At 40.1% G+C, this 16382-nt stretch overlaps 1 protein-coding gene across 29 annotated transcripts in view; it reads right to left on the reverse strand.

Annotated features, from left to right (window-relative positions):
• Positions 1-16382, reverse strand: part of LOC138758949 (transcriptional repressor p66-alpha-like) — a 125258-nt gene that overhangs the window by 58195 nt on the left and 50681 nt on the right. For 28 of the 29 annotated variants that reach the window (XM_069928619.1, XM_069928615.1, XM_069928617.1 and 25 more), the window contains one exon: positions 10622-10680. The exons of the other annotated variant lie outside the window; for it this stretch is intronic. In XM_069928619.1, coding sequence (XP_069784720.1) covers positions 10622-10668 — 47 coding nt within the window. In that variant the 5' untranslated portion in view covers positions 10669-10680. The remainder of the gene's footprint in view (positions 1-10621; positions 10681-16382) is intronic. 29 annotated transcript variants of the gene reach the window in all.

The raw sequence follows: 16382 nt of genomic DNA on the forward strand, positions 1-16382 counted from the left end.
GGGTTTTCTCGGCTTGAGGGGGATTGTTGATTTCACTGGTATTCATGAGGTTTTTGTATTTCTGTATTCTTATATTTTTGTATTTGTGTAAGGAATGGGGGAGGGGAGGAAGCAAGAGGGAAGAAATGCACTCTGCAAATCATATTGTGTGGGAAAAGTATGTAATGTAATGATTATTGAATTTACAAAAGTCTTTGAAAACCAAAATTAAAATATTCCCCAAAAAAAAGGCTGGCCACTAATAGATTGGTGTGGGACTGGGATATTTCCAATCCATTTCCAGTGCCATGATGGATTTTGTTTAGGAAGATTTACCGTTTTAAAGGTTCTGCAGCAAAACATTTTTTTTAACCCGAGTAGCATAATGGAAGCATTGGTTAATGTGCTTTGAAAATTTTAATTGCTTTAATTAATTTTTTTAAAATTTAGATAGGCCCTTCCAGTCCATGAGCCCATGCCACCTAAATACCCTAATAATTACAACTCCCATGTATTTTTGGAGGGTGGGAAGAAACTGGAGCACCTTCAGGAAATTCACGGAGGCTCAGGGAGAACATACAAACTCCTTACAGATAGCAGTGGATTTGTACCTGGGTACTGACACATTTTTTTGGACAAGTGTACTGAGACATTTAAATGCTTTATTTCAACACAAGCTAGGCAAGACAACCACCACAGAGCAAAGAGAGACTAAAGCAATCATTTTTTTATAAAACATATGGAGAAAAGAGCCCACCAAAAGTGGCCTTTGTTTGAGCAGTGAAGGTTTAATTTCACTGATAAAAATACATCAGATATCACTGACAAAATTGACCACTTTCCACAATACACTTGGGCAGATCAGGAAAAATACCTTAAGACTAATTTTATATCTGAACCAAATTCAAGATAAAAGAACAGGAGTGATCCTCGCCTTCCTACAGGTTTCAGAGACATAGACTTTTGAAAGCACAAATGTCTCTGAAGATCCACCAAATCCACTGGCAAGATAAGCCAAATTAATATCAGCATCCTCTCTCGACCCAACATCGACTCCAATCACTTTCAATCAGCTCGGTTACAAAGTTGCATTGCTCACAAACTAAACATCATCTTTTCACGCTTCACTATGACAAGAAATTTACAGGGGAAAGAAGATGCTTCAGAGTCATTTTAAAAATCTCCGTTTTAAAAATTGCAGCATCCTCACCATTCATGGGAAGGCTTGACCTTTGACTGCTCAAACCACCTCAATTCTGCAAACAGGACCACGTGGATGCCATGAACAAACAATGGAAAGAGTACAATGTTCCTAACAACCTACATTCTTGCCCCCTTAAGAACCATTTGCAAAGTTTGAAGCTCCTACATTGGATTCTTTGGCCACCTCAGAACCTACAGAACTAAGTTATCCTTGACCCCTCTTCTTTGTTTAACGACAGGCTGAGAACTGAGAAAGATGACCACAAAGCAAAGATATCATATGGAAAGTGTTGCACCATCAATCTTTGGCTAGACATGAAATCTTGTCTATCGTAACTGCCAGCATGAAAACTTAATTTCCTGAAGAACAAAAACCGTAATTAACAGTGAGCTGCATTTTTTCCGCAGGTTGGAGGTCAGTTTACAATGAAAGATGTTCTGCAGGGGTCAGTCAAATCTGTAATTTTCTTCTATGTGTGTTAATAACCTGAACTTGTGTATGTATAGCATATTTTAAAGTCTGTATATGATTCTAAACTTAGATCTAAAACAAAAAAATAGGAGGAATGCAAATTTTAAGAATACCGAGTTCTGAAATGATTAATCTAATTAGGAAGATAGAAGAGAAACTGAAACTAAATTGCACAATATCAAATGGGTGAAGGAACAGGAAACCCTGGAAGTAAAAATACTTGGGAGTTCTTTCACCTACAGACCTCCGGAAGAATTCCTTTTCTTACTGTGGACAATCTACAAACCCACTGACAACTAATAGGGCAGCAATAGTAATTTTAATGCTAATTCCATATGCTTTAACCTTGCTGACCAATCTCTTCTTAGATCTTGTAAAGCACCTTTTAAAAAAAATATTAATTCATGAAATTTCTCTGAGAGATCCCTATCATTAAGGACATGCAACACAATACTGGAGCCCCCAAATATATTGCAGCATTTGAAATATCTATGTTGGCAAGCATCACATGCTTTCATCTACCCTCGAAAAGGCCTTTTCTGCAAAATTCTGAATTAAAAATAAAAACATCAGTTTCCATTGCGATGCCACCAATGTTCCTTCAGCTGCATTTGATGTTGCACATGTCCTTCTGGACGTGTACAATCTTCATCCACCTGGTAAATTCAATATTGAAGCAGCATGGATAAGTCATTAGAAGTTACAAGCAAACATCCAATGAGAGATTTTGTGCAAGCACATTCTTTGCTAGAACTTCCATGTATTCCATGACATTTCTGAAGCCAACATGCACAGACTAGAGACTAGATGTGCAATAGAGCCAATCAGTATTGAAACACCAATAGGAAGTAAATCCTAACTGGAGTCCAACAGTGGTCAACAGGAACAGACAACAGAAGATCCAATCCACAAATGTGGAGGTATTACAATAACATCCTTGATTCAATGACTGAATTTTAGTGCCCAAGTGTAAAATTATAGTTGCTGCTCTATAGCTATTTCTGGCATAGGATAGATGATTCAAGACATCTGCAGAACATCAATGAACTTTCACTTTTGCTTCTTGAGTGGTTTCCCACACCAAAAGCAGTTATAGCAGCAGATTGAAGGTTTCTTCAATTAAGCATTATAAATAACAGTTCTAAAAAATAAAAAGGCGAGTGGGAGGGTTCCAACCCAAAACCTGAACGTCTATTTCTCTCCATGAATGCTGCCTAACCCGTACAGTCACTCCAGCCATTCATTGACTGGTGCTGAAAGAACATTGCATTTCTTACAGCTGGAGTCTTTTAAAAGCAAACAAGGCATTCTAATTTATTGATATCAATATTTTCATTTACAGAAAAAAGTAAATGACCTTCCAGTCAATATGTACTCTTAATTTATTACCTGAATTTCTCTATCACTAATTCCATTCCTGGACTCATCAAAACATTATCCCCAGTGTTACAAAGCTCCAAATGCTAATTCTAGAAGCAATCTGGGCTTGGAAATGCAAAACTTATTGTTAGTGTTTTGGTCGTCACAGCAATGAAGATTTACTATGTAAACTACAGACTCTCAAATCTGTTTGCCAAAAGTTCACTGAAGCTCTTGCATCAATGATGGAAAAATACACATCCTCCTGAAGTACCCACCTCATTAACCACCTTCTAGCCTAATTGTAGCATTGTCTGCAGGTTCCACACGGACTTTATCAGCCACCTTCAAATCCACGGCATCTTCCCCAATTCTGGGTGATGTTTTCTAAATGGCACACTTTTCAACTGGAGAGGGATTCTAAAATTGGCTTCATGTGGTTTATATCAACAAGCTTAAATTCAAGAAAAACTTGGCCACCCCTAACGTGACCTTTGGTGTTGCATGAACCAGTTGAGGCAAATAAAAAATGCCTTTTAAGGAAATCCAGGTACTATGTGAGAAAAAATGAATAAGAATGTCCTTTATTTGCTTAGAGAATGGAAGAAAACTCCTGGGCAACACATACACCAGCACAAAGGGTCCATCGTTGTCCTTTATAAAGAATGGAATTAAACTGTATGTACTATTTTGTCTGAACCTTTAGCAACTTATTGCTGCAAATCATGTTACCCCAATCTGTGACGAAAACACAAAATGCTGGAAAATACTCAACAGCTCAGGCGTGTATCGAAAGAGAAACAGTTACCATTTCAAGTTCGAGTCCCTTTGTCAGAGCAGAAAGGAAAAATCTCTTCTTGAATTTCTCAGTCCAGTAATGTGTGCTAGAAATTTATTTGTGAAGAGTCTGACCACCAGCAACTTCAAAATTAAGAAAAACCTAACAGCCTTCATAATGAAGCACACAACTTGGCATGAAGTTAAATGAAGTAACAGCCTGCTCTTCCTGGCCTGATAGCAATTTCTGGGCAGATATGTGTTGGGAAAGGAGTGGAGGTAAGACAAATGGACCAAGAGCATCACCTGGAGATTTTGCATTAACTGTCAAAGCAACTGAGTTTTAAGTATCATCAGTGAAGGAAGCTAATTAAAGACAACGCCTTCTCAGCCCTAAACCTGAGAGGAGCCTCACTGAGGAACATTAAACCCAGGGTAAATATGAATACAATTATTAATTACTGCAACAAAAACTTTCAATGTCTATTTAAATGCCTATTATCGGCAGCAGCCATGAGGGGCTGAACACTGGGAAAGCGCAGTGCACCAGAAAACGGGGAAAACACCCCCCCCCCCCCATTTGACAAGGAGAAGCACAGGAGATGGGACAGTGACCATGGCAATGGACCAGTGAAGGGTTCTGCAGCTGAAGAACACACAGGCAGCGGGCTATTAATGACTCAACGCGAGGAACCCGCGCAGGCTGTGGGCTGCTGGCAATCATGGTCAAGGGATTCACACCCAGGCAGCAGACAGCTGGAGACTGACTGGCTCAAGACTGGCTGATGGGGTACCAGGTATTGGAACTGGGATCTGAGAGGCTGCTGGTTTCCTGATCACATTGGAGGTTTGGATTTGGAGCTTGGGCTATTGGTTTCGACTGGACTGTGTGTGATTGCAGGAAGTGCTGGAAGTGGATCCATGGTCACTCAGGGCCACTGAGGAGACACTCTTGCTCTTCAGGCAATTTATGCTCATGGCCTATCTGTCTTACTTAAGGCAGACAATAGCAAATTCAGTGTCCAGTAATATTGTACTGTCTTTATTACATAACAATAAAGGAATCTTAATTGCTGACAGAACTCTTAGGCTCTTCAAAAGTGCAGAAACAATTAATCGTGATCCTTAACCCTTTTACATTACACCACTGTTTTAATAGAAAATCATATTATCATGTTATTCCATATGGAGGAAGGAGAGGTGACTGGTGAGTATAGTCCCTCTTCAGGACCAAGCTAGTACCCCTGGACACTAGCCAAATCTTCAGCAACAGGCAACAAAAAGATTAGATTTGGTTGGTGTCTTGCTGGCACAAATAGTCTCAGTTCTTCACATGCACCATCACTTGGGTGAGGCAAAGATCAGCATTTCAAGGAAATCAGTGGGGGAGGGGAGGGGCAGGCAGGCAGACAGGAGAAAGATGGGAACATGAACATGTTCTGGGAGGAATGCTTTTTGTCCAGTTCATTACAAAATCAGGATAAAAATATCACACTGAATTTTATAAATTTTCTCTGAAATTTAAAAAAGTAAATTTTAGTTGTTTCAGATTATTTTCTGATACTTAAAATATCTCAATAATTTTTAAGCAAATTTCTCACCATCTTCAATTGAACATAAATGGCCCAACATGGACTTCACTTAACTTGGCGAGATAATCTCTGGACGACCAGTTAAGAAACACTACTTTTCCGGTACCTGCACACATCTGATAAATGGCCGAGTCACATCTGATCCCATGACATCACTTGGCCTCCACACATGACTCTTCCCACAATTCCAGTCAACACACAAAGCACTTTCCAGAGAACCAGACTGAACTGGCTCCAGACAGCAGCTGAGTGCTGTTAACCCTTTACATGCTGCAAAAAGACAGCCCCCATAAGAGTGCAAGGAAGAATTTCAGTGAATGTGTACATTGTATAATGTACAGGACAAGAAACTCAATAACTGTCATCCCACCCACACAGCCAAGCGTGCATACAAACATCATGTCCCACAAGCATGTGGACAATTGCAGAGGCATCCACACATCCACATCCACCCAACCCAATCCTTGCACTCACCTGTCTGAATACACATTGAAGTTTCCATTTTGCAACTAAATTCAGAACTACCTAGCACTTTAAAAACAAACCATAGGACATGCAGGCATTTTAAATGCTGGGGTCAAACATTCAAGGATCATTTTTCCCAAGAAAGGAAATGAATTTATGAAATGTACTCTATTATCAAAAGAATAATATAATCATTTTCTTTCCTCATCTCTCCAACCACACTCTCCCCTCCCAATAAACAACAATGTACTGCCAGCTTATTAACACCAAATTATTGCCGACTGCTGGGTCCATTACCAGCACTGGAGATCATTACCCGTGGTAGGTCCTTTCTTTTGCAGATTTCAAACTGTGGAACATGACTACAACAACTGCAATATCCATGTAGAGGGCAGGAGCAGAGAGGATGGATGGAGTGGTGTGGGAAGGGGTGGTGAACAAAAGGGTAGCTAAGTGAGTAAGGCAACACAATGGATGGAAAAGGAATGACAAAGAAAGATGAGGTGCCAGGGTAGGGTGCTGGGGAGATGATGTGACTGATAGAAAAGTAACAATACCCAAATTTTGATGCAAACTTCAGCACACAAGTCTTAAATTTTGGATTTTGTATTAATATCATGTATTCATCTACCAACTTCTGTAAAAATTGCATTACAATGGTACTTTGCTTAATGATCAGAATACATTCCCAAGAGATCTGCAGATGCAGTCTTCAAAATATACCAAATCAAGGGAGTTGTAGAGACAGGAGAGCAATCTCCTCAATCCCCTCCACATGAAAAAGCAAAGCAACTGGTTGGATATTTGTTATTTTTATATTAATTCAGGAAAGACACAGTGGTTAATGCAATACCTTTACAGGGCCAGTGACTGGAACCGGGATTCAAAACCTCCACTGTCTATAGACTCTATAAGGAGTTTATATGTTCTCCCCGCATCTCCACGGGTTTTCTCCGAGGGCTCCAGTTTCTCCCACCGTTCACGGTGTCGGTTAATTGGGTAGCACGGACTCATGGCTGAAATGGCCTGTTACCCTGCTCTATGTCTAAATTCAAATAAATCAATGTAAATACATAAATCTAATTATCTCTTGCAGTGAACTGAGATTCACTGGTGGTGTGTTGTACTGATGGTTGGCTCCGCCTCTGCCCCCCATCTATCCATATATAACCCTAGTTTCCTGCCTAAACCCTGAGCCCTTCTGAAGATCACTATAAGAACCTACCCTCAGTTATAAGCTAATAAAAGCATATGTTCTCCTTTCAGTCATGAGAGCTTTTATTCGCTCTACATCTCTATAATCAATTTGCAGAAAAAAAATTAACAATTTAACTATGTCATAATTTCATCTCGGCTAACTTAACCAACCAGAATGACATCAACAAATACAGACCCAAAAGGAAACGCCATGAAAGTTGAGCGTCAGTTATGACAGCTTCCTTTTTCCCTCCTAAGATGCTAACTTTTCAAAATAAAAGGATAAACCCACAACCCTTCCTGTTTGGGAAAGACAGATCTCACTGAATTATTTGATCTACAATTTATTCAAAGCTCAGCTACCTCATGTTTACTAAAAATCTGGTGACATTTTCAATGATTCAAAACCTCAGATGCAGGAATGCATCAATTAACAAAAGATGCTGCCATTACTCTTAGAAAACCACTAAGTCATTCAGATCTGACAGAGTGTGTTTTTCCTGGACCATACCTATAAATTCCTTGATGCAAGAATTCAATTCCAAAATTTGATCAAAACAATAGGGAGGGAGAAACGTGGAACACAACAGCACAGAACAGGCCCTTCAGCCCACTATGTTTTGCTGACCTACATAAATCTTTTCAAAAAAACTAAATCTTTCCTACCTCATAAACCTCTATTTTTCTTTCATAAACGTGCCGATCTAAGAGCCTTTTTGAAAGTTTTTATTGTAGCATCCTTCCTTCCCCCTCCCCCACCCCCGGCAACACATTGCAGCCACCCACTACTGTATTAAAAAAAACTTTTCCCTGACATCTCCCCTAAACTTTCCTCCACTCAGCTTATACAGATGCCTTGTTTGTTACTCTCACCCCAGGAAAAAAGTCCTGGTCATCACCCTATCTATGCCTCTCATAATTTTGCAGATCTCTATTAAGTCACCTATCATCCTTTTTCACTCCAAAGAGAAAAGCCCTAGCTCTGCTAACCTTGGCTCATTAGATATGTTCTCCAATCCAGGTAACATTCTGGTAAATCTCCTGCGCACCCTTTCGATTGCTTCCACATTTTGCAATGACCTGATCAGTTCTGAACTCAATATTCCAAGTGTGATCTAACCAGAGTTCATAGAGCTGCCACATCTCTCAATTCTTGAACTCAATCCCTCAACTAATGAAGGCAAGCATACCATAAGCCTTCTTGACTACCCGATCAACCTGTGTGGCAACCTTGAGATGTATGGATTTGGGCCCCACGGTTCCTCCGTTCTTCCACACTGTTAAGATTCCTGCCATTCATCATGTACTCAGCCTTCAGGTTTGACCTTCCAAAATGCATCACTTTACATTTATCCAGATTGAACTCCATCTGCCACTTTTCCGCCCAACTCTGCATCCTGTCTATATCCTGTTGTAACCTACGTCAACCTTTTACATAATCCACAACACCTCCAACCTTCACGGAGAAAGGAATACTTAAGGTGGCTGGGTAAAAAATGTCCCTGGGCAAAAATGGAGCCTATCAATGAGCATGGGGCAGAAGTGGTGTTGGAATAGAAGAAGGAATGGGAAAGAGAAGGACAAAAACTAAGGGCATATTGAGGGAGAACACAGAACTTTTTTTTCCAAGCCTCAGCAGCAAGTTCATCATCAGATCAGACACAGAAATAAAGTCTTGTCAGCTAACCCTCAAGTTTTAAAAATCTTAAATGAAGCAAAATTCAAAAAATGACAAAACCTGTGATGAGCAAAACTTGACTATTCCATTTTCTTTTACTTCCCCTCATATACCCCTCCTTCTCCATATATGAAACAACTTGGACCTCATGCCAAATAACAAAACAGGGATTATACCAAAAGCAGCCTTTTTTTTTAAAAAAAAACTCCAACACTTTTGTTCATGCAACCCATTGAAAAGGAAACATAGTTAATTGCCCAATGAGAGCTCAAAACATTTTGAATGAAGTGGAATAAAGCAACAAAGCTCATGCTTTGATGAACAACTTCAAGAACCTTTCTCATGCAGCAGTCACATTTGAGACTAATCCTGTGAAATTTTTGGACACATTACTGAATTTTTTTTTGCTTTTGAAGTCATCATGCGACCACAAACAACTCTCAGGCAATGACACAATTTGACCAAACAGAAAGAGAATTTCAAAACTGCATAAAAAACCCAGGGGGCATGAAATAAACTAAAATTAAAAATTAAAAAGTCATGCCACCCCCAAGTCACAGAAGCAGATGATTTGATGCATTGCCCTAATTCCAGCCTGTGTTCCCAAACCTCAATGGCATCAACTCAGACGTGGATGGATACCTGACTTGAACGAGCATTCACATAATTGGACCAGTCCAGGTAGAAAATTACTTAGTTCAAGCATCATGGTGTCTAGCTGCAACAAAGTGCATGAAACTATGATGTTGTGGCCGTTACAGAGACTTGGCTGGAGGAAGGGCAGGATTGGCTGATGCAGGTACCAGGACTTAGGCTTTTTAAAAGAAATAGGATGGGAGGTAAGAGAGGTGGGGCAGTAGAGAGTAGCATTACTGGTTAAGGATAGTATCACGGCTATAGAAAGGGATGACGCTGCAGAGGGAGTGCCCACTGAGTTGGTGTGGATGGAAATTAGAAACAGGAAGTGAGCACTGTACTGGGAATAGTCCACAGGCCCCTAAATATTCCGTGGAACATCAAAGAGCAGATAAGAAGGAAGATTTTGGAATGGTGCAGGAATTATGGGAAACTTCAACCCATTCACCAACATTGCCAACACCCACGGGTTGCTGGTGGGGACCCTGGGGCTAGACGGCCTGCCAAAGAGGAGCAAAGTAAGTGAGAACTGAATTAAAAATATTCTGCTTACCCATAAGTACAATTTTAAAAATTCTTAATATTCCCTGCTGAAAGGGGGGGGGGGGGGGGGGAGGAGGGCAGGAGGGGTCTTGTATGCCATCAAATACGGTAAACCACCTGCTCCTTTACTGGTTCCTCAACATAGTGATAGAGAAAAACACCTCTTACTCATTCCATGACTTCATCTTCTTTCCTATCAGAGCTAATTTGGTTTGCTTAGCCTATGTACAGATTGAAGCCAAACATGATTGTTAGATTATATGCACTTCTAATTTCTTGCCATGTGTACATAAATGTGTATAAATACCTATTTAAATATCACCCTCTGTTTAGGGTCAACCCTTTTACAATTTGTTGATCTCTTCTAAAAGTTATATTATCTGGATTAGTTCTCAACCTTGGATACTCGGCAAACATATATGGTGCTATACATGAGACCATACCCATTTGTTTTCTGGCACTAAAATTATGATTTAATATTAACTGCATAGCATATAAAATACGGTAAGGTCCAAAGGACTTTGTTCCAGCTTTGTCCAGGAGGAGAATGGGAACAGAAGTGTGGGAAAATAGATGTGATGAGGTAAAATAAGTGAACCAAACTCAATGAGGTAATAGAACCTTGCAAGATGCCAGATAAAACCTCAGTAACCATAAGTTTAGCATATTTCTTGTAAGCATCAAACTCTCAAGACAGTGTAAAACATGCTCAATGTTCACCTGTCAAATCTTGTAGGGCCATTTCTTCTGTTAAAGCGTCTTGACATTCAAACTGTTCCCTGTTGAGAGAGAAAGTTTTTTAAGCCTCACAGAAGTTCATGTGCAATTTTCCTTTTCACTGTTTATACTACTGCACTAACACAAAACTACACTAATTCTGACCTAGCCCAATTTTATTAGGATCCAGGAGGTTCCCTCTCATTAACATTGAAGTTCTATTCCAGTAACATTAACAGCTTTGCAGGACCATATACTCTGGTTCTTGCATAAATTTCTCAATTTGAATTACTAGTTAGCTATTAAATAATCTCTCTATAGCATAGGGCCTTAAGAACTATAGCATTATAAACCAGTTGGATGCAAATCAAAAATTAAAACTGGTACCCTGCTACTCCAGGCAGTGCCTTCTTTATGCAACTTGTCTATTGTTTTAAAATGTTTGCTGAAGCGTTCTGTAATTGGTCTTTTGGGAGTACATTATTGAATAGCTATCCATTGGCTTGGTCAAATGGCCCCATAGGGAGGCCCTCTGCAAAGCCTGAAGTTAATCAGGTCCAGTGAATAAAAATTGATAAAATACAAGCACCAAGAGACAATGATCAAGTCCAATCCTTTGGAACACCGCACAGTTATGGTACAAGTATTGACAAAAGAGTTCCCTTCTTGAACCCATGGGATGGGAGAAAATGACTTACTACTGCTTTCAGGAAATGGAAAGATCTTCCACACCTGCATGTTATCAGTTTTCAGAAAGCATTTGATGAGGTGTCACATAAAAGGTTGGTGTGCAAGATACGAAGGAAGTGTGTCATCAGAATTCAGAGCAGAATTGAATGGCAGAGATTGGTCTCTTGTTCCTGACATTCCTGCTGTGCTTTAAAAGTTTTAAACTTTATTTTGGAGCTGTCAAAACCATAGCAGTGCCAAATAGTAAATGGAATCAAACTTTTTTTCTTGCTTTGTATGTGCTGCACTCATCCACTGGTAGAGAAGCTGTATTACTATCCCGATATGCTTTGCAGATGGCAGAAAGGCAATGAAGCACTTGTGAATCCCTCGCAAAATACTCAGTATCAGATTGACTCCTTGACATGAAGCACAAATGGCCATTAGGGTGATGGAAATTCATAAATTTAAGGGCAAATTCATAAACCAACCCAAAGTTTTGAGATATTGAACAAACTTTGTTCTCAGAGAATATGTATTAACTGACAAGGCTTTGCAATACCGACCATTTACTAAACACATAACCTGCTTCTGTAATGCAGGGATCACCTGTATGTGCTTGGCTTCCCTTGCTCAACTCATGATCAATAATAGAGCTGAAAGATTTTCCAAAAGATTGACTCAGACATGCCAGTCCACAGGATCCAGATGGCAAAGACACAGCTATTCAATGTTAGGAATGCATACACCAAATGGAGGTGAAGGTAAGCAAAGCCAGCCCTGAGTAAACAAATGAAAGTCAAAAATAGCTTCAGGTGCATTCAGGCTACTCACAGGTTTGGGAGAGTTTGACTGGATCCCAAGGTGATGGACTTTCTGCCATGCATTTAAATCCCTGGTAAACTGTGCCCTGGCAGAATCTGGGTGCAAGGCCTGCTACTCAGCCATAATTTTTGAACCAGTGAATATAATTATTATTGGGATCCACTGAGGGAATCACCCTCAAATACTCACACAGAACTTTAAATTTTGCAGACACCAATTTTCTCCTTGCTCCGTCTTCCCAAGTCTTATTCCCTGCATGCCCTCAGTACCCATTGTAGGAGCTAACATAATGGCATGGAGAGCAGATTGGTTAACAGGAAGCAGAAAGCAAGGCAAATGGCTTTTATGGTTGATAGGATGGAGCAAGTAGTCTGCCCTGGAGATCAGTGCTGTAGCATCAAGATTTTACTGTTACACAAGTGGCTTAATTGAAGAGAGTGTTGGTACAGCCATTTAGTTTGCAAATGACACAAAAATAGATAGGAAAGTTTAGAAGTGTTGAGGTGAATGTACAAGGGATGTACAGGAAGCAGAATTGGGCAGAGAAGTGGGAGATGGAGTTCAATCCAGAAAAGTGTAAAGTGATACACTTTGGAAGATCGAACTTGAAGCCAGAGTACATGGTTAATCACAGGAATCTGAGCAGTGTGAAGGACCAAAGGGATCTTTGGGGCCAAATCCATAGATCCCTCAAGGTTACTCTACAGGTTGATAGGGTGGTTAAGAAGGTGTATGGTGAAAGCATTGGCCAATAAGCTGGCAGAATATTAGTCGAAATTAATGAGTCCAGACCAAGCTGGATTTATAGAAAGGAGACAATCAGCAAACAACATAGCTAGATTGCTCACTCAGGGTGGATCCTGGAGCGGCCGTAGCTCTGGATGTGGAGAAGGCCTTCAACAGATTGGAGTGGAAAGGTACTGGAAAAATTTGGACTGGGTCAAACATTTATTAATTGGGTGAGGACACTTTATTGTAAACCCCAAGCAAAAATTATTACAAATGGGCAGGCAGGTATCTCCAGTGTTTCCATTGAGCAAGTCCAGTAGGCAGTGCTGTCCATTGTTGCCAGTGCTGTACATACTGACAATTGAGCCGCTGGTGGAAACCATTCGGCAGGATCCATGGGTTCAGAGCGGGCCAGGTGGAAACAAAAATCAAATGTCTCGCTGATGATGTGTTAGTGCATTTGACAGACCCCAAAGGGTCATTGGCCAGGCTGAGGACCACATTGGAAGATTATGGAAAGGTCTCGGGGTAGAAGGTAAATCTGGACAATAGTGAGATTATGCTTTTGACGAACGGGGATTATAGATAATATCAACAGAGACACTGGTCGGCAGAGTTAATTGTGTCAGAATGAATGTGATGCCAGGGCTCCAGTATCTTTTTCAATTGTTACCTATTTTGTTGCCCAAGGGCTTTTTAAGATGCTCAGTGAATGTGTCAGAAGGTTCCTATAAAACGGTGAAGTGGCTAGAATCTCCAAGGAAAGTTGACGTGGGACTATAATTTTTTTTGCGGGGGGGGGGGGGGGGGGGGTTTAAATGACCTGATATCAAAAAAAATTACTGGGCAGCCCAGACAAGATTTATCGCCTCACTCTTTGAAGGAGGGCCCTTCCCCCAATCCTGGCCACAAATTGGACTACATGTGGTAGGTGAAAAGATAGTAGGAGAGTTTATATATAAATGGGACACTAAATTAATGTCAAAGAAAACAAATGACCCCATACTAAAGCATATATCAGATATGGCAGAATAAATCAATGTATTGGATTGAAGGTGGATCTCCCAAAACATCTTTGGCCCTGAACAGCTTAATACCCTTGAGTAATAAAATCCTGGACACCTAGTGCCAAAAAGGGATCAAGTGTATCAAGGTTTGTTACAAGCAAAGGCAGCTCATGTTATTTGAGCAGTTGAGGAACAAATATTATTTCTAATAGAATATTCTTCTGCTATCTGCAAGTAAGATCTTTCTTAAGGGAAAAATTGAGACCATTTATGACCTGCCCTAGATTTAGTAACATGAAGATTTTAATTCGACATGGGAAGGTGTGTAAATTTATCTCTAAGATGTATTACATAAGCGAGGGCCCGAAGCTGGGCTTACACAGGTCAAGAAAGATGGGAGTCGGACTTGGACACACAACAATCAATGAAGAGCAGCAGCAAGACCTGTGTCTGGAAAGCATGATTGAAGTCATCAATGTCAACTACAGGTTGATATAACTTCTTGCACCAGCTGTACATCACATCACAAAAATTACATAAATCAAAGCTAGAAATTTCAGAAATGTGCTTTAGGTATGGTATGGAAATTGGAACCATTGTCCACACCACCTGGCTATGCACAAGAGTGAGATCATTCTGGGAGGACCTGGGGGGGGGCATTCTGAAAAAAAAATTACAAAAGTGGTTTTTCCACGGGATCCAGAATTGTACCTTCTGGGAGATATTTTGGACTGACCAAATATCAAATTCAGTTCGTGAAGGTCACTCTCTTGGTAGCCAGGAAGTGTATGGCAGTTATATGGAAGTCTGACTCCCAATTAACTATGACATGATGGAATAAGGAAATACAGAGTTGTATTCCCTTGGAGAAAATCACATATAATCCAATGAGGAAATATGGCACATTCATTAGAGTGTGGCAACCCTATTTGATATACATTGGGAATGCAGATTTGACTAGTCCCCCCCCCCCCCCTTTGAAATTATGGGCACTGTAATAATCTGTCCTAGCAATAATCTGTCCCAGCAGGGAAATGAATGGAATTAAGTAAGTTGGGCATGGCACAGGCAACATGGTTTTTTGTTTTTTTTTAGTTCTTTTCTTTCTTAACTTTGTTATTTTGTCAACCTGGTTGTTTTTCCTAGGTTTCTGTTGGTTTTTTAAAAATTGGGTTTCTGTACCCTACTAGTGTATGTATCTGTCTAATTTATATGACCACATGTATTTGGGTAGGGGGAGTGGGGAGGATAAATATAAACTCTCTATGTTATATGAGTGTTGAAAGGGATTGTGTTGGTTGTTTGAATTTTTTTGAGTCCATGAAAATCAAAAATAAAATATTCCAAAAAAAAGGTGTATGGTGTGGTAGCCTTCATTCATTGGGGCATTGCATTCAAGAACCACAAGGTAATATCGAAACTCTATAAAACTGGTTAGACCATGCTCAGAGTATTGTGTCAGTATCTGGTCATTTTAGGAAGAACATGGAAGCTTTATAGAAGGTGCAGATGAAATTTACCAAGATGATGCCTGGGTTGGATATCATGTCTTAAAGAACACTACAGCACAGAAACAGGCCCCTCAGCCCTTTCTAGTCAGTGCCTAACTATTTTTCAGCCTTGTCTCAATTATCTGCACTGTATCCCTCCATTCCCTCCGGTCCACAATTTTTCTTACATGACAAAATTGAGCCTGCTTTTACCAATGCTACTGGCAGCTCGGTCCACAGTCCCACCACTATCTGTGAGAAGAGGGTCCCCCTAATATTCCCCTTGAACATTTCTCCTTTCATCATTAACCAATGTCCTCCACTTATTTTTCTCATCTAACGTCAGTGAAAAAAGCCTGCCTGTGTTTACTCTATTTATACCCATCATAATTTTGTATGAGGAAAGGTTGAGCAAGATAAGGCTTTTCTTTTTGGAGCGACAGAGAATGCAAGGATAATTAATAGAGGTGTACAAGATTATGAGAAGCATAGATAAGGTAGACACCCAGTACCTTTTTCCCAGCAATGGCCAATACCAGAGGACATTGGTTTAAGGTGAGTAAAGTATAGGAGATGTCCAACAAATGATACTCTCTCTTTGACCTTTATGGGAGAGCACAACAGCAACTATTTCAGTCCTTTTATTCTGAAAATATGACCCAAGTGATTCAGGCAGAAATACTCTGGCAGAGGGATTGCAATTGTAATTCAGTTTATAATTTTCCAAATGGTCATTGTGTCACTTCAAAATAAAATGAAAACTATACTAGTAATTGTTAACTTATTTGCTTGTGAGTGTCTGGCCCAAAAGATGAGAGCTTGTGCGAGAACAGTACTCAAAAGAACAGGTCTTTTGGCCCTTGGCTTCTGCAGACCACAATGCCCATTTAATCACATCTGCCTGCCCATTCTTAAATATTGTCATTGTATCTGCTTCCACCACCTCCCCTGGCATCATGTTCCAGGCACCCATCTCTTTCTCACCAGTCTTACAAATCTCCTGTAAATTATCCTCATCGCACATTAAATCTCTGCACTCTAATA

This window comes from Narcine bancroftii, chromosome 3 (assembly GCF_036971445.1).
Source record: "Narcine bancroftii isolate sNarBan1 chromosome 3, sNarBan1.hap1, whole genome shotgun sequence".
NCBI classification, from domain to species: Eukaryota; Metazoa; Chordata; class Chondrichthyes; order Torpediniformes; family Narcinidae; genus Narcine; species Narcine bancroftii.